This window comes from Oryctolagus cuniculus, chromosome 4, assembly GCF_964237555.1.
Source record: "Oryctolagus cuniculus chromosome 4, mOryCun1.1, whole genome shotgun sequence".
Lineage (NCBI taxonomy): Eukaryota > Metazoa > Chordata > Mammalia > Lagomorpha > Leporidae > Oryctolagus > Oryctolagus cuniculus.
Genome location: NC_091435.1, coordinates 82,134,036 through 82,155,573, shown reverse-complemented (window position 1 = coordinate 82,155,573; position 21,538 = coordinate 82,134,036). Strand labels below are relative to the sequence as shown.

Sequence of the window (21,538 nt, the reverse complement as noted above, 5' to 3'; positions counted from 1 at the left end):
CCAGGTTCACATACCTTGTGGGGCTTGAGTGGGAAAACGGGTCTTTTGACTTATGAAAATGAGCTAGTAATGGGAAATCTATGTTGGAAATACAGACAATCCTAATGGTATGCTTACGAAGGACCCTCTTAGAACTATTTGTTATGTTTCATTTTCATTTATACTATTCATGATTTTTGACTAGCTTTCCCAGACTGTGATAGCAGAAAAATAGATCCCATTCCCTGTTGATTTGTAATGTAAAAGCTAAGCTAAGGACAGATATCCAGCCTCACAGTCCTGGCGCCTGCGTCTGTATCAGATGCCTGCGTCTGTATCAGATGCCTGCGTCTATAATAGAATACCTTGGTTCCAGACCTCGCTCTGGCTCCTGACTCCAGCTCTGATGCAAACTCTGGCAGACAGTGCTGATGGCTCAAGTCATTGGGTTCCTGCTGCTCACATGGGAGACCTGGATTGAGTTCTTTGCTCCCGGCTCCAGTCTAACCCAGCCTTGGCTACCTGTTAGGAGCATTTGGGGAATAAACTAAAGATGGGAACTACTTTCTTACTTTCTCTCTTTCTCTCTCTCTGCCTCTCAAATAAATAAATATTCTCTTTTTAAAAGAGCAAAGCTTGGGGCTGCACTGTTATGTAGCAAGTTAAGCTGCCAACACAGCACCAGCATCCCATATGGGCAGTCATTCGAGTCCTGGCTGCTCCACTTCTGATCTTGCTCCCTGCTAATGTAACTGGGAAAGCAACAGAAGATGACCCAAGTACTTAGAACCCTAAACTAATGTGGGGGACTGGGAGTGAACCAGAGGATGGAAGATCTCTCTCTCTCTCTCTAACTCTTTTTTTTTTTTTAAGATTTATTATTTAATTTATTTGAAAGTCAGAGTTACACAGAGAGGAAAGGCAGAGAAAGAGAGAGAGAGTGTGTGGTGGAATGAGAAGGCCATGCCAAGATGGCTGCTGCCAAGTGAATGTCACTCAGGAATGGCTTTGAAACCCACCTGGCAACGGAGCCTGCCTGGAAACAGGCTGTGATTGGATGGCTTTGAAACCCATCTGGCAATGGAGCCTGCCTGGAAACAGGCTATGATTGAGTCCTGGCTGCACTGCTTCCAATCAGCTGCCTGCCGTGCGCCTGGGAGGCAACAGATGATGGCTCAAGAGTTTGATTCCCTACCACGGATGTAGGGAACCTGGGTGGAGTTCTGATCTTCTGGCTTTGGCTTGGCCCAGCCCTGGCTATTGCAGGCATCTGAGGAGTGAACCAGCCAATGGAAGGTCTCGCTCTCTCTGCCTTTCAAGTAGATGAGAGAAAAAAAAAAAAAAGTTACACATCCTGCAAGCTCCACGAGGGCAGGGACTGGGGCTGTGTAGATCTCTGCTGTAGTCCATGCCTGGGACTGAAGAAATGTATTATTTATTTATTTAACTGGTAGAGTTATAGACAGTGAGAGAGAGAGTGACAGAGAAAGGTCTTCCTTCCGTTGGTTCACTCCCCAAATGGCCGCTACGGCCGGCACTGTGCTGATCCGAAGCCAGGAGCCAGGTGCTTCTTACTGGTCTCCCATGCAGGTGCAGGGGCCCAAACACTCGGGCCATGCTCCACCGCCCTCCTGGGCCACAGCAGAGAGCTGGACTGGAAGAGGAGCACTGGGACTAGAACCCGGCGCCCACATTGGATGCCGGTACCGCAGGCGAAGGATTAACCAAGTGAGCCATGGCATCCCAGAAATGTCGTTTCTTAATGAATATGGAGACCTGAAAATTGCCAAGCAATGGGCAACCTGCAGAGCTTTCACACGTGTTCACATGAATCCTTATACAGCCAGCCTCCATGTATGGGTTTTACATCTGTGGATTCAACCAACTATGGATGAAAAATATTGGGAAAAAAATCCCATCTGTGCTGAATGCAATTTTTAAAAGTTTTTTTTTTTTTATTTGAAAGAGTTATAGAGAGGGGCCGGCGCTGTGGTACAGTGGGTTAAAGCCCTGGCCTGAAGCGCTGGCATCCTATATGGGCACTGGTTCGAGTCCCGGCTGCTCCTTTTCTGATCCAGCTCTCTGCTATCACCTGGGAAAGCAGAAGATGGCCCAAGTCCTTGGGCCCCTGCACGCACGTGGGAGACCTGGAGGAAGCTCCTGGCTCCTGACTTCAGATCAGTGCAGCTCCAGCCATTGCAGCCAACTGGGGAGTGAACCATCAGATGGAAGATCTTTCTCTCTCTCTCTTTCTCTCTCTCTCTCTCTCTTGTTGCTGTTGATTTCATTCCTGAGAGAATTCATTCTGAGAGGAGGGGTGTGGTGGAGGCAAGAGGCGCGGAGTCACCACACAGACCCCAGGAGTCTGGTGAAAGCCGGCCAGAGGCGAGCAGCGCAGACTCGTTTATTTCAGTTGGTACAACTGAATCTGGTCAAGGGGTGGTCTATGCCCTAACCAATCACAGCCTGTTTCCAGGCAGACTCCAAAGCCATCCAATCAACAGCAGGTTGAGCTGCCACTTGGGATTCCAACATTCCATATTAGGTCCCAGCTGCTCCACTTCTGATCCAGCTCCCTGCTGATTTGCTTGCAAAAGCAGCAGAAGATGGCTTTGCAAGCCATGGCAGAGATCTATATGGAATTCCTGGCTCCTGACTTTGGCCTGGCCCAGTCCTGGCTATGGCGGGCATTTAAGGAGAAGTGTGCATTCTGGTGTGTTCTCTCTCTCTCTCTCTCTCCCTCCCTCCCTCCCCTTTTTGAATGAATGAATAATTTCTAAAAAAAATTATCAAAATTTGAGTAACTTCAGAGACATGTTCAGAGCTAACAGCACAAGGAAACTTATGAGAGTACTTCAAAAAACTCATAGAAAATGGAATTAAAAGATAAGTTTATTTCAGTGCAAAAAATGGTTGAAGTCCATGCATACAAGTGGTCTACAAAATGTTCAAGGAAGGTATATAGGATGAAGAAACCGTGCATGGATTTCAAAAATTTGAGGGGAAAAATTAGCTTTCAATTCGATTTTCCATTTTTCTGTGAATTTTTAAAAAATAAAAATGTCTTATTCATTTATTTGAGACAGACAGATAAAGCTCCCATCTGCCAGTTCACTCCCCAAATACCCTGTGACCAGGGCTGGGCCAGGCCAAAGCCAGCAACCAGGAACTTATTTTGGCAAGGACCTAACTATTTGAGCCATCACTGGCAGGAAGCTGGAGTAAGGAGCCAGATCCAGGCATCAAACCTGCACTCTGACAGAGAATAAAAGGATTTTTTTTAAGATTTATTTTTTAAAAAGCAGAGTTATATATAGAGAGAGAGAGAGCTCTTCCATCTGCTGGTTTAGGACAAAGCCTGGAGTTTCTTGGACCTCCTAGAAGAGGCCCAAGCACTTGGGCCATCTTCTGCTGCTTTTCCCAGGCCATTAGCAGGAATGCTGGCTTGGAAGTAGAGCATCCCAATCTTGAACCTGTGCCCATATAGGATGCGGCATCACAGGCAGGGGCTTAACCTGCTGTGCCGAAACACAAACCCCTGGACACAGAATCTTTTCTTTTTTTTTTTTAATTTTTTTTAAAATTTTCATGACAGGCAGAGTGGACAGTGAGAGAGAGAGAGAGAAAGGTCTTCCTTTTCCATTGGTTCACCCCTCAATGGCCGCTGCGGCCGGCGCACTGTGCTGATCTGAAGCCAGAAGCCCAGTGCTTCTCCTGGTGTCCCATGCGGGTGCAGGGCCCAAGCACTTGGGCCATCCTCCACTGTACTCCCTGGCCACAGCAGAGAGCTGGACTGGAAGAGGAGCAACCGGGACAGAATCCAGCGCCCCAACCGGGACTAGAACCAGGGGTGTCGGCACCGCAGGCAGAGGATTAACCTAGTGAGCTGCGGCACTGGCCATGGACACAGAATCTTTTTTTTTTTAACTTTTATTTAATGAATATAAATTTCCAAAGTACAGCTTATGGATTACAATGGCTTGACACAGAGTCTTAACCGCTAAGCTAAACACTCACCCCTCCATGAAATTTTTAAAGTATTGCTTTATAACTAATCACAAAAATGCATGGCTCCAATAAGAGATTTATGTTTATATAAACAACCTTTAATTTTTTATTAAAGATTCATTTATTTATTTATTAGAAAGTCAGAAAGACAGAGGAAGGGAGAGACAGAGCGAGATCTTCCATCCATTGGTTTACTCCCCAAAAGCTCACAACAGCCAGTGCTACATCAGGTAAAGCCAGGAGCCAGGAACTTGATCCAAGTCTCTCATGCGGGTGACAGGGGACCAAGCACTTGAGCCATCATCTCTTGCCTTCCAGGAAGGCATATTAGCAGGAAGCTGCATCAGAAGTGGAGTAGCAGGGACACAAAACAAGCACTCTAATACAGGATACAGGCAGCCCAAGCAGCAGCTTAACCCACGGAACCACAATGTGTGTCCCATAAACCACCTTTAATCTTAGCATGCAAGCTAGGTGGAATTAGTTTTAAGTAACTACTGGAAGAAATAAAGTTGAAATTGGCCAAAATTATCCACAATGAAATGTAGACAGAGCTTAAAGGAGCATAGGTCCTGAATATTAATCACAAAGGAATTCTTCAAGGCCTTTTGTCTGACTTCTGTATATAATTCTATAGAATCGGCCGGCGCCGCGGCTCACTAGGCTAATCTTCTGCCTCGCGGCGCCGGCACACCAGGTTCTAGTCCCGGTCGGGGCGCCGGATTCTGTCCCGGTTGCCCCTCTTCCAGGCCAGCCCTCTGCTGTGGCCTGGGAGTGCAGTGGAGGATGGCCCAGGTGCTTGGGCCCTGCACCCCATGGGAGACCAGGAAAAGCACCTGGCTCCTGGCTCCTGCCATTGGATCAGCACTGTGCGCCGGCCGCAGCGTGCCGGCCGGGGCGGCCATTGGAGGGTGAACCAACGGCAAAGGAAGACCTTTCTCTCTGTCTCTCTCTCTCACTGTCCACTCTGCCTGTCAAAAAAAAAATAATAATAATAAATAATAAATAAATAATTCTATAGAATCATTCCAACTGTACTGTAATTATTGTAACTATAATGACACAATACCAAATAGATGAGTATCTCTGGCAAGAGAATATGTTGCAAGCCCAGTTGATGATGCTAATATGTCTTAGTACTTTATATCCTCTTGCAAGTAGGATCAGTGGGAAAATTATTGAACTTCTTTAAGTCCATTTTTGCATCGGTAAAATTCTACCAGTGCTCATAACAATTGAGGAGTTCCATGAATGTTTATTAATTGTAAGAAATGGCCTTTCTGAGGTCAGCACTGTGGTGCAGCAGGTTAAGCCGCGGCTTGCAGCACTGTCATCCCACATGGGCGCCAGTTCAAGATCCGGCTGTGTCACTCCCAATCCAGCTCCCTGCTAATGCACCTGAGAAATGCAGCTGAAGACAGCCCAAGCGTTTGGGGCCCTGCAGAGTGGGAGAGCTCAAAGTAGCTCCTGGCTCTGGCATTGGCCTGGACAAGTCTTGGCTGTTGCAGCTACCTGGGTTGTGAACCGGCAGAAGGAGGACCTGCCTGTCTCTCCCTCTCTCTGTAACTCTGACTTTCAAACAAATAAATCTTCAAAAGAAAAAAGAAAAGAAACATCCTTTTTGCCTCTTTTTTTCTTCCCTTTTTTCTACACTAGCTTTTCTTCCCCCCTCTCTCTCCCTCATTTTCTCTTTCCTTCTACTCCCTCCCTTGTATTTCCAAATTGTTATACAATCAGTGATAAGGTTTGCCTGTTTAGGAAGACTTGTGTTAAAGTGATACTGTGACGGTTTCACTTCATCGACTGGAATCCTTTTATCTATTTAATCTCTTAGACCTTCAAGGTCCAGCTTAAAGGGTAACTGGAATACCTAAAACCCTTTTCAGACAATCTCAGCCTGTATTAATAACAGTAGACCTGTTTCTCACAGAATCTGAAGTGTTGGACGGTTATGTATTCACTAAACAGTGTCCATATAAAAATACACATTCAAAAACTCAAGGAGCAGGCACTTAACCTTGCAGTTAAGATGCCCAGTAAGATTCCCATGTCCCCCGTCAGAGGACCTGGGTTCAATACCCAGCTCCAGCTCCTGACTCCAGTTTCCCACCAGTGCAGACCCTGGGTCCCTGCCACTCACTTGGGAGACCTGGATTGTGTCCCCAGCTCCTGCCTGTGGCCTTGGCCCCATTGTGGCCACTGTGGACATTTGGGGAATGAACCAGCAAATGGGAATTGTCTCTCAAAGAAAGTAAGGGGAAAAAACCTTTAGAGCATATTCTGGTCAGTTTTCTTCATCAAATTGAATACTAAGTCTTTCAAAGTGACAACATGGTGGTGGGCACTGCGGCACGTATCAGAGTACCAGCATGAGTCCTGTTCACTCTGCTTCCAATGAAGCTTCCTGATAAAGCTTCCTGAAGCAGCAGCTCCAGTGCTAAGGGCCCTGCCACCCACAGAGGAGACTGGGATGGAGAGTTCTAGCCTTCTGGCTTCTGCCTGGCCCAGCCCTGGCTGTTGTGGGCATTTGGGGAGTGAACCAGCGGATGGAAAACATCTCTGTCTCTCTCTGTCTGCCTCTCTCAGTTGCTCTTTCAAGAAGATAAAAATTTTTAAAACACAGTCTTAAAGTAACAATATGGGGACCAGTGCTGTGGTAAAGCCGCCACCTGCAGTGCCAGCATCCCATATGGGCGCCAGTTTGAGTCCCGGCTGCTCTTCTTCCAATCCAGCTCTCTGCTGTGGCCTGGGAAAGCAGTAGAAGATGGCCCACGTCCTTGGGCCCCTGCACCCATGTGGGAGACCCAGAAAAAGCTCCTGGCTCCTGGCTTCAGATCGGCACAGCTCTGGCCATTGCAGCCAATTGGAGAGTGAACCAGCAGATGGAAGACCTCTCTCTCTCTCTCTCTCTCTCTCTCTCTCTGCCTCTCCTTCTCTCTGTGTGTAACTCTGACTTTAAAGTAAAATACTTTTTTAAAAAAAGTAACAATATGAACATCCGAAATGCAGACTGAAAATGCTCGAAGTGTCTGCCTGTGGTACACAGAAGGTGCTGAGTTATGTAACTGTTCATAATGCATACGATACATACGACAATGGCTGTGCCAGGCCAAAGGCCTCTGGTTCTAACGCCATTGCCACGGCCTCTGATTGCTCTGATTTCTTTCTGTGTTGCTGGTCTGCACATTGTTATGGCCCTCCACGGTGATGATGTGGAAACATGGAGGAGGATGTCAAATGCTGACAGGCTGGTTAGTGCTGGTAAAACCATGATCAGCCGTACTACTGTGAACTGAATGCCATTCATTTCCTCAGTTCCCCAGTGTGCCGCAGGAGCCAGACTAAAAGCAACGGGTTACAGGCCAAGGGTCTTCAGTTATATGAATTCCTTGTAAGACTTCACTAAGAAAAGACTTGCCTTCGCCACAACCTATAATCCTGGCTGTCCATGGTGTCTGCAGCTTTCCCCAGGATCCAGGCCTGACTGAGGCTACATTTTTGTGGGTTTTTAACGGCAGACAGAACTTGATTTTCAAGTTGAAAATGCCTCCAGACCTGGACTTCTGGACTTGTTATTTGAATCCCGAGAAGCATGATTTAGTAATGGAAAGACGCAGTCAACCAATTCAAATTAACAGGGCTCTGATGGCCGCCACAGAAATGTGAGCCAAAGGCTTTTAATGGCAGCATCTGTTTTCACAACTGAACCAGGCAGAGAAGGGATACTACTTCCTGGAGTTTTAGAAGCTTCTACCCTGAGGAGCTGGAACTTATTTTATACTTCAGGTTGCCTGTTTTGCGGAATGGAAAAAGGAAAATGGAAAGTGATAAAAGTCACAGACAAAACATAGCTGTATTTTAAACTGACATTTATATCTGGCGGGCTGTCTCTGACTAAGAATACTGACTGATTCTAGAAGTCTATGAGCAAAGTCTGAGCTCAACAGATCTCGTGGGATCAAACATAATCAAATGCAAACTTCTAAAGCTTCAGGCTCCAGTTCCACCATCTGCTTTCCCTTCCATTTGAACTACTCCCTTTTCAGATTAATCATACCAATTCCTCTGCCTTTCCTTTGGTAATAAAGTTCCCACACACCTCACTGTCCTTGCTGATCTGAGTAAATTTCTTAAATGGGACTCCCACGGGCACACGTCTGGGGCAGCAGTGAAGATGCCACTTGAGATGCCTGCCTCCCATACCAGAGCGCCTGGGTTTGAGTCCCAGCTCTGCTCCTCATTCCAGCTTCCTGCTAGTGTACACCCTGCAAGACAGCATGTGATGGCTCAAGTATTTGGGCCCCTGCCACCAACATGAGAAAGCCAGATCGAGTTCTTGGTCCCTGATGCAGGCATTTGGGAGTGAACCAGCAGAGAGAAGCATTCACTCTCTCTCTTTCAAGTAAAAAAAAAAAAAAAAAAAAAAAAAAGCGACACCTAAATCATCCAGAAGTCATAACCACAACAGAGGAACAGAGGAAAGGGGAGTTATTTCCCTGTCGCATTAACACTACACAGGATCACTAACTGCAATAATCAAAACAGCTTTGTTCACAAGGTTCCAAGGGCTTTTCACAATAAGGTATGCTAAAATGTTGTCATGTCGTTAGGACCCTGATGACAAGCCACAAAAGCAGTACTTTGAAAGGAAAACTAGTGCTGTGGTATAGTAGGTTAAGCCTCCACCCATGGTGCCAGCATCCCATAGGGATGCTGCTGGTTTGAGTCCTGGCTGCTCCACTTCCAGTCTAGCTCCCTGCCAATGTGCCTGGGAAAGCAGCTGAAGATGGCCTGAGTTTTGGGCCTCTGCACCCATGTGGGAGACCCCGGAATAAGCTTCTGGTTCCTTCGGATTACCCCAACTCCGGCCATGGCAGCCATTTGTGGAGTAAACCAGCAGATAACTTTACCTCTCAAATAAATAATATTTAAAAAAAAAAAAAAGGAAAGGAAAACTAAGAAGTCAAGAGAAGAATGAGGAAGGCAGGCACCTTTCTTTCTTTCTTTCTTTTTTTTTTTTTTTTTTTTTGAAGATTTATTTATTTAGGGGCCAGCACCGTGGCACAGTGGGTTGATCCTCTGCCTGCAGTGCTGGCATCCCATATGGGTGCTGGTTCTAGTCCCGACTGCTCCTCTTCCAGTCTGGCTCTCTGTTGTGGCCTGAGAAGGCAGTAAAAGATGGCCCAAGTCTGTGGGCCCCTGCACCCACGTGGAGGACCGGGAGGAGGCACCTTGCTCCTGGCTTCAGATCGGTGCAGCTCCAGCTGTTGCAGCCATTTGGGGAATGAACCAACGGAGGGAAGACCTTTCTCTCTGTCTCTCCCTCTCACTGTCTGTAACTCTGGCTCTCAAATAAATAAATAAATCTTTTTTAAAAAGATTTCTCAAATAAATAAATAAATCTTTTTTAAAAATCTTTTTTAAAAAGATTTATTTATTTATTTGAAAGGCAAAGTTACAGAGAGGCAGAGGCAGAGAGAGAGGGAGAAAGAGAGGTTTTCTGCCTGCTGTTCACTCCTCAAACTCAAATGGCCGCAACAGCCAGAGCTGGGCCAATCCGAAGCCAGGAGCCTGGAGCTTCTTCCAGGTCTCCGAAATGGGTGCAGGGCCCCAAGCACTTGGGCCATCTTCTGCTGCTTTCCCAGGCCATAACAGAGAGCTGGATTGGATGTGGAGTAGCCAGGACCCAAACCAGTGCCCATGTGGGATGGCAGCACTGCAGGCAGTGGCTTTATCCACTAAACCACAGTGCCGGCCCCAACAGGCACCTTTTCAACATGTTGTTCCTTCCACAACTAGTGGTGGGTCCTAATCTCAGGTACTCATATTAGAACCTCACACTAAGCCTCTAATGAAATTGTTGAAGACAAATGGGACCATCACAATTTCCAATTTACAAGCTTTTTCTAACCAAAATGAGGATTTCAGTTTCATCTCTGAACCTTGTGGAGTCAGTTCTGTGTTTCACTCCTTGATGGGATTTTGCGTTCTGATATCTAATACTTATCACACTTTTGTACCACCTACAAATTTAGCCAGCATGCCTTCTATCTTCATTTAACTCTTTAACCCATCTTGGAGCCTACAGATCATCACAGTTACCTCCACTTATTCTCTTTGAAACTCATCCTACATCTGGGAAAAACAAAAACAAAAAAGCGGGAAGAATCATTAGAGGGCATGAGGCTGAGGAGCTGCATGAAGAGCTGGGCAACATGCAAAGGGGTGCCCAGAGGAGAAAAATGGAGTATGGCTTGGAGGGCTGGGCCAGGCTAAAGCCAGAAGCAAAGAGCTCCTTCTGGATCTCCCACATGGGTAGCTGGGGCCAAAGTAGTTGGTCCATCACCCGTTTCCTTTCCACGTGCATTAGCAGGAAGCTGGGTGGGAAGTCTGGAACTGGTACTCCGATGTAGGATCCCAGCATCACAAGCCACAGCTTAACCTGCTGAGCCACAGTGCTTGTCCCAGCTTATTTTGGTAATAGCTTCCCTACACTAAATACTTCAGTGGCAGCTCCGGCACTGGAAAGCTTTATTGAATATGCTGGAGGCAGCAAGGTGAGGTAAAGGCAACTACTTTAAGAAACTCAAGGTTCAAGAAAAGTCATAGGTCCGGGTAGTCTAAATGTAGCACTATCAGGCCAAGAAAGGGCTTAGAAATTCAACACGGCTCCAAACCCTGACTCAAGGACAACACAAATTTCTTAAATGTTGAATTTCCCCACCTACATGGCCCTCGCTGATGATGTTTGCCCAGAAAAGCCTGCCTTGTAAGGCTGTCCATAATCTGCTCCCTGCCTCGCACGTGTACCTTGTTGGGTGCACCTCCACACTTCCTCTCAAGCATGTACTTCCTGTGGCTTTGCAAGCTTTCCCTGCAGCCCTGCCTTCTTTGACCAAACCCCCGCCTTCCATGCAGAGGGGAACTAACTGCAGTTTCTGCAAAACTGCTGCCCTGAACCAGCACTGGCCAAAGAGAACCAAGATGGGTACTGACTGCATCTCCACAGTGACCTTTAGCTAATTACAACAGCATTCTAATAAGATTACAATGGCCAACATGCCTACTCCCGTCATGCACTTGATGCCATGACACTTCGGAGATTTCCAAAAGAGGGCAAGGAAATGGGCAGTACTCAAACTCTGCCCTAGATTCTGCTCCCTATAAATATTCAAGTAAGCCCTGTCCAGGTACCACCCACTATGCCTCCATATACAGGTCCAACCCAAGTCTCACTGAGTGAACCTCACCTTCATGTGTCCCTGCACTCCCACTTCAGTGTGTACTTTCATTCTTCATGCAAAAAAATCTTGTTCCTCTGCTGACCTTTACCTACATCTCCTCTTTCTTGCTTCGGAGACAAGCACCTGGATGAAGACTTCTCACCCACATGATGACAGTGCAATCTCTGTCAAAACCTGTAATGGTTCTTATTTGGTTCAGTTGCTCTTATTTGTCAATCCCTGCATCAATAGACACTGTTTTAATAAGTACAGCTATATAATAATTCCTTTTTTTTTTTTTTTTTTTTTTTAGTTTTGACAGGCAGAGTGGACAGTGAAAGAGAAAGATAGAGAGAAAGGTCTTCCTTTCCGTTGGTTCACCCTCCAATGGCGCTGAAGCCAGCGCACCGTGCTGATCTGAAGCCAGGAGCCAGGTGCTTCTGGTCTCCCATGCGGGTGCAGGGCCCAAGCACCTGAGCCATCCTCCACTGCACTCCTGGGCCATGGCAGAGAGCTGGACAGGAAGAGGGAAGAGGAGCGACCGGGACTAGAACCCGGTGTGCCGGTGCTGCAAATGGAGGATTAGCCTATTGAGCCGCGGCACTGGCCACAGCTATATAATAATTCTAAAACTTCTAAAAAGCAACTCCATCCCCCTTGTTCCCCATCAATAGTCTTGACTATTTTTAGCCCTTTGTACTTGTGTATAAATTTTAGAGTGAGTGTGTCAAGTTTCTTAAAGATAAATGAATAGGGGCTGGCACCGTGGCATAGTGGGCAAAGCCTCCACTTGCTGCACCAGCATCCCATATGGGCGCCAGTTCATGTTTCAGCTGCTCCACTCTGATCTAGTTCTCTGCTAATGGTCTGGGAAAGCAGTGAAAGATGGTCCAATGCTTGGGCCCCTACACCTGTGTGGGAGACCCGGAAGAAGCACCTAACTCCTGGCTTCAGATCAGTGCAGCTCCAGCTGTTGAGGCCATTTGGGAAGTGAACGAGCAGATGGCAGACCTCTCTCCCTCTCTCTCTGCCTCTCTGTATGTAATTCTGCCTTTCAAATAAATAAATAAATAAATAAATCAGCGCCACCCTCAATAAATAAATCTTTAAAAAAAGTAAAATAGGGGCCAGCACTGTGGTGCAGAGGGTTAACGCCCTGGCCTGAAGTGCCGGCACCCTATATGGGTACCGGTTCGAGACCTGGCTGCTCCACCTCTGATCCATTTCTCTGCTATGGCCTGGGAAAGCAGTAGAAGATAGCCCAAGTCCTTCCGCCCCTGCACACACATGGGAGACCCGGAAGAAGCTCCCGGCTCCTGGCTTTGGATCAGTGCAGCTCCAGCCATTGTGACCAATGGGGGGGTGAACCATTGGATTGAAGACCTCTCTCTCTCTCTCTCTCTCTCTGCCTCTACTCTCTCTGTGTAACTCTGATTTTCAAATAAATAAATAAATTTTTAATAAAAATATAAAATAAATAAAAAAGTAAAATAAATGAATAAATAGATTCCAATCAGGATTCTGATTGGGATTATATTTAATTTATAGATCAAGTTTGGAAGCACTGACATCTTTATACTATTGATTCATCCAATCCATAAGCAAGAACAGTCTATCCCTCCACTAATTTATTATTTAATTTTCAATACTGTTTTATAGTATTCTGTGAAGACGTTCTGCATACTTTGTTGATGTAATGGGGGTACTGAAGTGAAAGCTGGATAGTTGATACTTTTGATGCTATTGTAAACAATATATTTGTTCAACTTCCTATTCTAAATCTGTTGCTGATGTATGAAAACAATTTCTGCATATAGACCTTTGTCCTTTTTTTTTTTTTTAAAGATTTTATTTATTTATTTGACAGGTAGAGTTACAGACAGTGAGAGAGAGAGACAGAGAGAAAGGTCTTCCTTTTCCATTGGTTCACTCCCAAATGGCCGCCACAGCTGGAACTACGCCGATCCGAAGCCAGGAGCCGGGTGCTTCCTCCTGGTCTCCCATGCGGGTGCAGGCACCCAAGCACTTGAGCCATCCTCCACTGCCTTCCCGGGCCACAGCAGAGAGCTGGACTGGAAGAGGAGCAGCCAGGACTAGAACCGGTGGCCATATGGGATGCTGGTGCCGCAGGAGGAGGATTAACCAAGTGAGCCATGGAGCCAGCCCTCCCCCCCCCCTTTTTTTTTTACAATTACAATTTCATAAAAATGCTGCTTTGTCGTTACCTTGCTGGGTATTCTGACATTCAGTAGTTTGACAGCAATGCATTTTTTTTCCTTTGTGACTTCTTTTTTTTTTTTCTTTTAAAGATTTACTTATTTATTTGAAAGGCAGACTGACAGAGAGAGAGAGACAGAGACAGAGAGATCTTCCATCTGCTGGTGTACTCCCCAGATGGCTACAACAGCCACTGAAGCCAGAAACCCAGAACTCCATACTAGTTAGCACACGGGAGGGGCCCAAGCACGTGGGTCATCACCCCCTGCCTTCCCGGACACATCAGCAGTGAGCTGTATCAGAAGTGCAGCAATGGCCAGCACCGTGGCTCACTTGGTTAATCCTCTGCCTGCGACACCGGCATCCCATGTGGGTGCTGGATTCTAGTCCCGGTTGCTCCTCTTCCAGTCCAGCTCTCTGCTGTGGCCTGGGAAGGCAGTAGAGGATGACCCAAGTGCTTGGGCTCCTGCACCCGCATGGGAGACCAGGAGGAGGCACCTGGCTCCTGCCTTCGGATCGGCGCAGAGCCTGCCATGGCGGCCATTTGGGGAGTGAACCAACGGAAGGAAGACCTTTCTCTCTGTCTCTCTCACTGTCTATAATTCTACCTGTCAGATAAATTAAAAAAAAAAATTAAAAAAAAAAAAAACGAAGTGCAGCAGCTGCGACTCGAACCAGCACTCCAAATGGGATGCCAGCATTGCCAACAGAGGCTTAACCCACTGCACCACAATGCCGGCCCCATGACTTCTTACCTAGGGCATCGTCAGGAAGCTTCTGATCTTGGGCATTTGCTCCTTTACGTCCAAGTGACCACACCTACTTCGACACACACAAGCTGGTCATCCTAATTGCTGGCATCCTTTTGTGTCCCACTGGTCTCTTAGTACTTCCTAATCTTATTTCCCAAGCTTAACCGCACCACTGGTTTTTAGTAACTCTAAGGATTTAGTGTCATTTCATCTTAATCAATGTTTTTCGTTCTAAGATTTGCCCTGGATCTTCAGCGCTGGTTTCTTAACCTGTCCCTTTGCTGATGAACAACACATCTGAGTGATATTCTGCTTCAGTTTACTTGGGCTGGACGTAAGGGCTGAGAATGTAACCCAAGAGGGTAAGTGTCGTTACCAAAAAGTGTTTGTGGAAAGAGAAAATAAAAGGTGGTCATGATGGTTAAGGACATCGCTACACCTCAGCATCATGTATCAGGGAGGTTGTAATGTGCTCAGCAGTCATACTTTCCCATCTGGGATGTTACACTACGGGAGAGTACCTGAGGCCAGGCAAGGAAGCAGTGGGTCGTGTGGCCAGTGGGAGATACGAGCAGTAGCAGACTAAGAGCCTCAGCAGGTGAGGGGCTCTAGGAACTCTGTTCCCAACAGGCCAGCTCTCCAGTTTTTCTCTTTATTTTCCAATGGTAAAGCCGCCGCAGTCGTCACAACCATTTTTCATACATAACTTCTCCTTGCTTGAGAGAGATGGCCTCCGTACAGCGGCTTTAGTTCCGTAATTTTGGCGCTGGCCAGGTAATTCTTACCTGAGCTTCAGCTTGCCGTTCTTCTCTGACATTCACCAGCTGCCTTTGAAGAGATTTTATCTGTTTTTTTCCTTTTTCCTCCCTAGAAGTAATAAGAATGATTTGTGTTCAGAGCAGTGCTTCTCAAACTGCCTGTGCAGGATGAAGGCTTCCTGGCCCTTCAAAGCCAGCGCCAGCCACACCCCACCCCTCCCACCCACACACGGATTCTGACTCTGGAGGTCAGGGAGGGGGCTCTGGGCCCTGCAGCTGTAACCGGCTCCCAGGTGATGCCCAAAGTGCTGGTCCACTGAGCACACGTTCACTAACATTACCCTGTGATCTGCTGTAGTGGAGGAAGCCTTTTCTGTCTAATCAGTGTTGCATCTAAAATAGTCACCTCTGAGAAAAAACACAGACCCAGAGGACAAAGGAGACTCTTCCATCCCGAGCACGTTAATGCCATGCTCCTGCTTCCCCGCAGCCTTCCGTGCTAGTCTGTCACCATCTCTCTCACAGATGAGGATAATGTGGCGAAGGCAATGGCAGCTTGCTGTGTGGACCTGAGTGTGCCATACAGGCCCCCAGCTGGAGAGCGCCAGAGAGTGCACAGGGCCCCCGCTTCCAGGCTGTGGGCATCTTCACTGTGCGTGTTCTGAAGCTACCCTGGGAACAGGCCACACTCTGCTCCCACCCCAGGAGCAGGCCCCTCCCGGGACAGCCAGGGTCTCAGGCTGATGTGGACCCTGTGACTCTGGTGACCTTGCTGACCCGTGCTGGGACTGCACAGCTGTCTCTTGTGCCCAGCCTGCCCCTCCCTCACCTGGGCTCAGTCTTCCATTTTCTCTCTGATAAGACCTCTGCATGAATAATCCCATCATGGCCTCTGTGTCTTAGAAGACCTGGACTAACACACTTGCCGTGGTTTCACAGACAGCAAAAGGCAGAATGGAGCTGACACGCAGTACAGTGTAACACCAGAACCCCAGAACGGAACTATTTGCATTGCTGTTTCAGTTTTCTTAGAGAAATGGAACTGTGCATCTCTCTAGCAATTCCAGTATTTAGACTTAAAACAATACAAGAATAAACACAACAACAACCAAGAACAACTTACCACTAAGTTGCATTTAGGTAAGCAGTTTTACCCAGTAGTTTTTAGAAAGCACATACCTGACTCCTGAAATTCGCATTGCCAAAACAAATGATAGATTATGTTCTTCCCATTTATAAATTGCAAGATTTATAAATGCAGAATAAAAACTTGACCTCTACTATTAAAATTAGCATCTCAAACACAGGTTCATTTAAACAAACATTTACATGAGATTATGAGAGAATATATGCCTGTTTTAGAAAACCTAGAAAATGGCCGGCGCCGCGGCTCACTAGGCTAATCCTCCACCTTGCGGCGCCGGCACACCGGGTTCTAGTCCCGGTCGGGGTGTCGGATTCTGTCCCGGTTGCCCCTCTTCCAGGCCAGCCCTCTGCTGTGGCCCAGGAGTGCAGTGGAGGATGGCCCAGGTGCTTGGGCCCTGCACCCCATGGGAGACCAGAAGAAGTACCTGGCTCCTGCCATCAGATCAGCGTGGTGCACCGGCCGCAGCGCGCTGGCCGCGGGGGCCATTGGAGGGTGAACCAATGGCAAAGGAAGACCTTTCTCTCTCTCTCTCTCTCACTGTCCACTCTGCCTGTCCAAAAAAAAAAAAAAAACCACCTAGAAAATGAAAAAAAAGTGAAAAAAAGAAATTCACCCATTATCTTACTATGGTTAAAATTTTATTATTCAATATGTCCTCCATATTCAGGGATTTTGCATCCATGGATTCAACCAACTGCTAATCAAGAATATCTGGAGAAAGGGACAACATACATTCTCATCAAGTGCCTGAGTTCAAGTTCTGACTCCATTCCCAAATCCAGCTTCTTGCCAATGCGTACCTTGGAGGCAGCACGTGGGAGACCCAGCTTGAGTTCTGGGCTCCTGACTTTAGACTTGCTCAGCCCCAGATATTGTGAACATTTGGAAAGTGAACTATAGGATATGGAAGATATATTTCTCTGTCTCTCTGCCTTTCAAATAGATGAAAATAAGTAAATAATTTAATTTCTGGAAAAAATGTTGTGTCCATACTAAAGATGTACAGACATTTATTTCATGGCACTTACATTGCATGAGTCATTGTAAGTAATCTAGAGATGGTTTAAAGTACACAGGAAAATATACATAGATTAAACACAAATACTGTATCATTTTACAGATGGGCTTGAATATCCAGACTAAGGTATCCACAGGGGGTCCTGGAACCAAATCCCCGGGAGTAACAAAGGATCAGTGTATTTCTTTCTAGTCACTACACACCACAGTTTTTCTCTTTCAAAACTGGGCTTACATTACATATACAATTTTTACACTAAGTTTTTCTCTTAACACAGTTATATGCACTCTCTTTTTTTAAACAAACAAGTGCCTTTAAAAAATATTTATTTGAAAGGCACAGCAACAGAGACAGTGAGAAACAGAGAGAGAGAGATCAATCTTCCATCTGCTGATTCACTTTCAAAATTCCCACAGCAGCCAGGGCTGGGCCAGGCTAAAGTTAGGAGCCAAGAACTCCATCCAGGTTTCCCACATATGTGGCAGGGGCCCAAGTGCTTGGCTATCTTCCAACAGCCGGAGCTGCACAGATCCAAAGCCAGGAGCCAGGAGCTTCCTTAGGGTCTCCCATATGGGTGCAGGGGCCCAAGCACCTGGGCCATCTTCTACCGCTTTCCCAAGCCATAGCAGAGAGCTGGATGGGAAGTGGAGCAGCTGGGACTCAAACCTCACCTGGACGGGAGGCCAGCACTGCAGTGGCTTCACCTGCTACACCACAGCACTGACCCCTCTAGTTACACATTAATGCTTTATTTCCCATTCTTTCTCTCTCTCTTTCTTTTTTTATTTTATTTATAAAATTGTGTTCTGCAGTAAGAGGACTACCACTGAACTAAAGAGGCTGGTGGGGATGGGGAGTGTAGGAGGGGCAGTGACTTTGGGGGGATGGTGAAAATGCTCTGGAATTAGTGGTGATGACTGCACAACTCAGTGGGGATGTACCAAACATCAGTGAATTGCATATTTTAAAAGATGAAGTTCCGGAACCAGTGTTGCAGGGCACCGGGTTAAACCTCTGTTGGTGATGCCAGCATCTCATACCAGAGTGCCAGTTTGAATCCTAGTTGTTCCACTTCCAATCTAGTTTCCTGCTTATGTGCCTGGGAAAGCAGCAGCAGACAGCCCCTGCCTAAGAGAAGAGACCCAGATGGAGTTCCTGGCTCCTAGCTTCGTCTTGGCCCAGCCCTAGCCTCCCTGTCTCTCTCTTTCTCTACTTCTCAAATACAAGTATATACATATTTTTAAAAACTACTATATTATTAATATATTAGTATACTTCCTTCAAGTTATTTTTCTACCCATATTTTTTTAAGTTTTACTGTATAGATGTGATAATATTTTCAGCCTTGCTTTATTTTACTTAAAATTGTAGCATAAACATTTTCCCCAAGTTATTAAACTTTGTAAACAATACTTATGGCAGCTCTACAATATCTTCTTTTAATGTACAGATTATCTGAGTCTGTAATTCTACATTTAGTGATTCAACCCAATATAATAACAGATTCAGACATTTGCTGATATATATTATGTACCAAGACAAACACTAAAGCATTATTTGCTATAGCAAAAAGTTGGGAACAACCTAAAAATTCAAACTCCAAAAACAGTTAAATAAATTATGGAATGGTACAAAATACTATAAAATTGAATTTTGATGTATATATTTTTATTTTTATAAATACTTTTCAAAATATTGTTCCAATTCATTCTCCAACCAGCAATAAATACAAGTGCACATTTTCTTCTTCCTTAAAAGCAATGAAGGTTAAGATCAAAATAGTAGCTATTATTGTTATTAGGCATTTACTATATGCCAGGAACTATCCTATATATTTAATGTGTATTAATCTAATGTTCATAATAACTGTAGTACAGAACTTATGACTGATACTAGGAGGGAAGAAAAGGAAAACAACTTAAGGAAAAACAAAGACACTTCTGTAGACAAGATAAACACTTCTGCAATCTGAGTATATAGGGTTAATATATACAGAATTTTATCTTGGTCCCAAGCTATTTTGACTGTGTTGAGTATTCACACAGCATGAAAATCTCTGAAATAAGTTGAAAGTAAGGCCGATGTTATGGCACAGTGGGTTAAGCTGCATTCTGTGACACGGGTATGCCATATGAGTGTTAGTTCAAGTCCTGGCTTCTCCACTTCCAATCCAGTCCCTGATAATGTGCCTGGAAAAGCAGAATATGGTGGTCCAAGTACTTGGGCCCCTGTACCCAGGTGGGAGACACACAGTTCCAGGTTCCTGGCTTCAGCCTAAGCCAGCACCAGCCACTGTGGCCATTTGAGGAGTGAACAAGTAGATGGAAGATAGATAGATCTCTCTCTCTCTCCCTAGCCCCAACTCTGCTTTCCAAATAAACAAAATAATCTTTAAAAGAAAGAAAGAAAGAAGTTGAATGATTCTAGAAAAGAAAACTTTCCTTGGCACGTACTTGTCATTGTTCAAAGATTTTTAGTGAACTCAGTCTGAAGAAAGATTACTATAGGAGATAGAATATTCTTGACATATTGAAGAGACAGAGAACTGTGGCTCAGAAATCTGAGTTATTATCCCAGCAGAGCTGGGAATGGAACCCAAATTTCTGGATTCTGGTTATCTTCCCTGGAAAGCACAGATTTTGATTGGCTGTATAAAGCAAGGACTTTTGCCAAGTATTTTACAGCACTTAAAAACACATCAGCCGGGCCAGCGCCCCGGCTCACTAGGCTAATCCTCCGCCTTGCAGCGCCGGCACACAGGGTTCTAGTCCCGGTCGGGGCGCCGGATTCTGTCTCGGTTGCCCCTCTTCCAGGCCAGCTCTCTGCTGTGGCCAGGGAGTGCAGTGGAGGATGGCCCAGGTGCTTGGGCCCTGCACCCCATGGGAGACCAGGAGAAGCACCTGGCTCCTGGCTCCTGCCATCGGATCAGCGTGGTGCGCCGGCCGCAGCGGGCCGGCCGCGGCGGCCATTGGAGGGTGAACCAACGGCAAAGGAAGACCTTTCTCTCTGTCTCTCTCTCTCTCACTGTCCACTCTGCCTGTCAAAAAAAAAAAAAAAAATCAACACAAATAACACAGCATCATTCTCACCTGGCAATGACATCATAGAAGTGCTTTTTGTTTTCCCTCTCTCTGCTCAAAGCTTGCAGGAGGCTGGGGAAAGTGCCTGAATCTTGCAAATCCTGCATGGTACTTGTAATGATATTACTGAAAAATCGCCTGTGAGGAGAAACAAAATAGGTAAGTTAATGAAATTTATTTCCCTATATTCACAAAGGGCTATATTGTGATATTATTCATAGAATATTCAAAAACAGGTAAAAGTACACTTTTTTAAAGATTTATTTAAACAACAGAGTAACAGAGAGAGAGAGACAGAGAGAAACAGAGGGAGAAAAAGAGAGAGTTGTAAAGAGAGAGAAAGAGAGAGAGAGAATCCTCCACTCGATGGTTCACTCCCAAAATGGCTGCCACAGCCAGCTCTGGGACAGACCAAGGCCAGGAGCCAGGAACTGTATCTGGGTCTCCCATATGGGTGGCCCAGACCCAAGTACTTGGGCCTTCATCTGCTGCCTTCCCAGATGCATAAGCAGAGTGCTCAATCAGAAGCAAAGCAGCTTGAACTTGAACCAATACTCTTGATATGGGGTGCCAATGTCAAAGCTGAGGCTTAACCCACTGTGCCTCAATGCCAGCCCCATATGTGTGTTATTTAAATAAAATACATAAGCACATAAAAGTATCACAACGTGCTAGAGAACAAAAAACATCAAATTCAGCAGAGTGTTTATTTTTGGGGGAAGAGTGACAGGACCAGGATTTGAGGTTTCCCCTGCATCCAAAATATTTCATTTCTTAAAAAAGAAAACATGGGGCTGGTGCCATGGCGCACTAGGTTAATCCTCTGCCTGCGGCACCGGCATCCCATATGGGCGCTGGGTTCTAGTCTCAGTTGCTCCTCTTCCAGTCCAGCTCTCTGCTATGGCTTGGGAAGGCAGTGGAAGATGGCCCAAGTGCTTGGGCCCCTGCACCCACATGGGAGACCAGGAAGAGGAACCTGGATCCTGGCTTCAGATCAGCGTAGTTCTAGCCATTGCAGCCATTTGAGGAGTGAACCAACAGAGGGAAGACCTTTCTCTCTGTCTCTCTCTCACTGTCTGTAACTCTACCTGTCAAATAAATAAATAAAAATCTTATAAAAAAAAGAAAACAAACCCAAAGCAACCATCCTAAAATGTTAAAATTTGGTGTTACCTACATAAGATTCATTCTTTTTATTCTTTATGCTTTTCTACATTTTTGAAATTTTCCATAATTTTAAAAAAGTGAAATCACTTAAAAAAATTTTTTTTGACAGGCAGAGTGGATAATGAGAAAGAGAGACAGAGAGAAAGGTCGTCCTTTTGCCGTTGGTTCACACTCCAATGGCCGCCACGG

General features: G+C 45.9%; 2 protein-coding genes across 9 annotated transcripts in view; one reads left to right on the top strand and one right to left on the bottom strand.

Annotated features, from left to right (window-relative positions):
* The window catches only part of LRCH3 (leucine rich repeats and calponin homology domain containing 3), a 152,047-nt gene extending 137,584 nt beyond the window's left edge, over positions 1–14,463 (top strand). The window contains exon 20 of the mRNA XM_051859207.2: positions 14,416–14,463. Coding sequence (XP_051715167.1) covers positions 14,416–14,448 — 33 coding nt within the window. The 3' untranslated portion in view covers positions 14,449–14,463. The remainder of the gene's footprint in view (positions 1–14,415) is intronic.
* Positions 1–21,538, bottom strand: part of IQCG (IQ motif containing G) — a 48,834-nt gene that overhangs the window by 11,371 nt on the left and 15,925 nt on the right. For all 8 annotated transcript variants that reach the window (XM_008266735.4, XM_070072258.1, XM_008266736.4 and 5 more), the window contains 2 exons: positions 20,192–20,320; positions 14,965–15,046 (listed from right to left, as the gene is read on the bottom strand). In XM_008266735.4, coding sequence (XP_008264957.2) covers positions 14,965–15,046; positions 20,192–20,320 — 211 coding nt within the window. The remainder of the gene's footprint in view (positions 1–14,964; positions 15,047–20,191; positions 20,321–21,538) is intronic.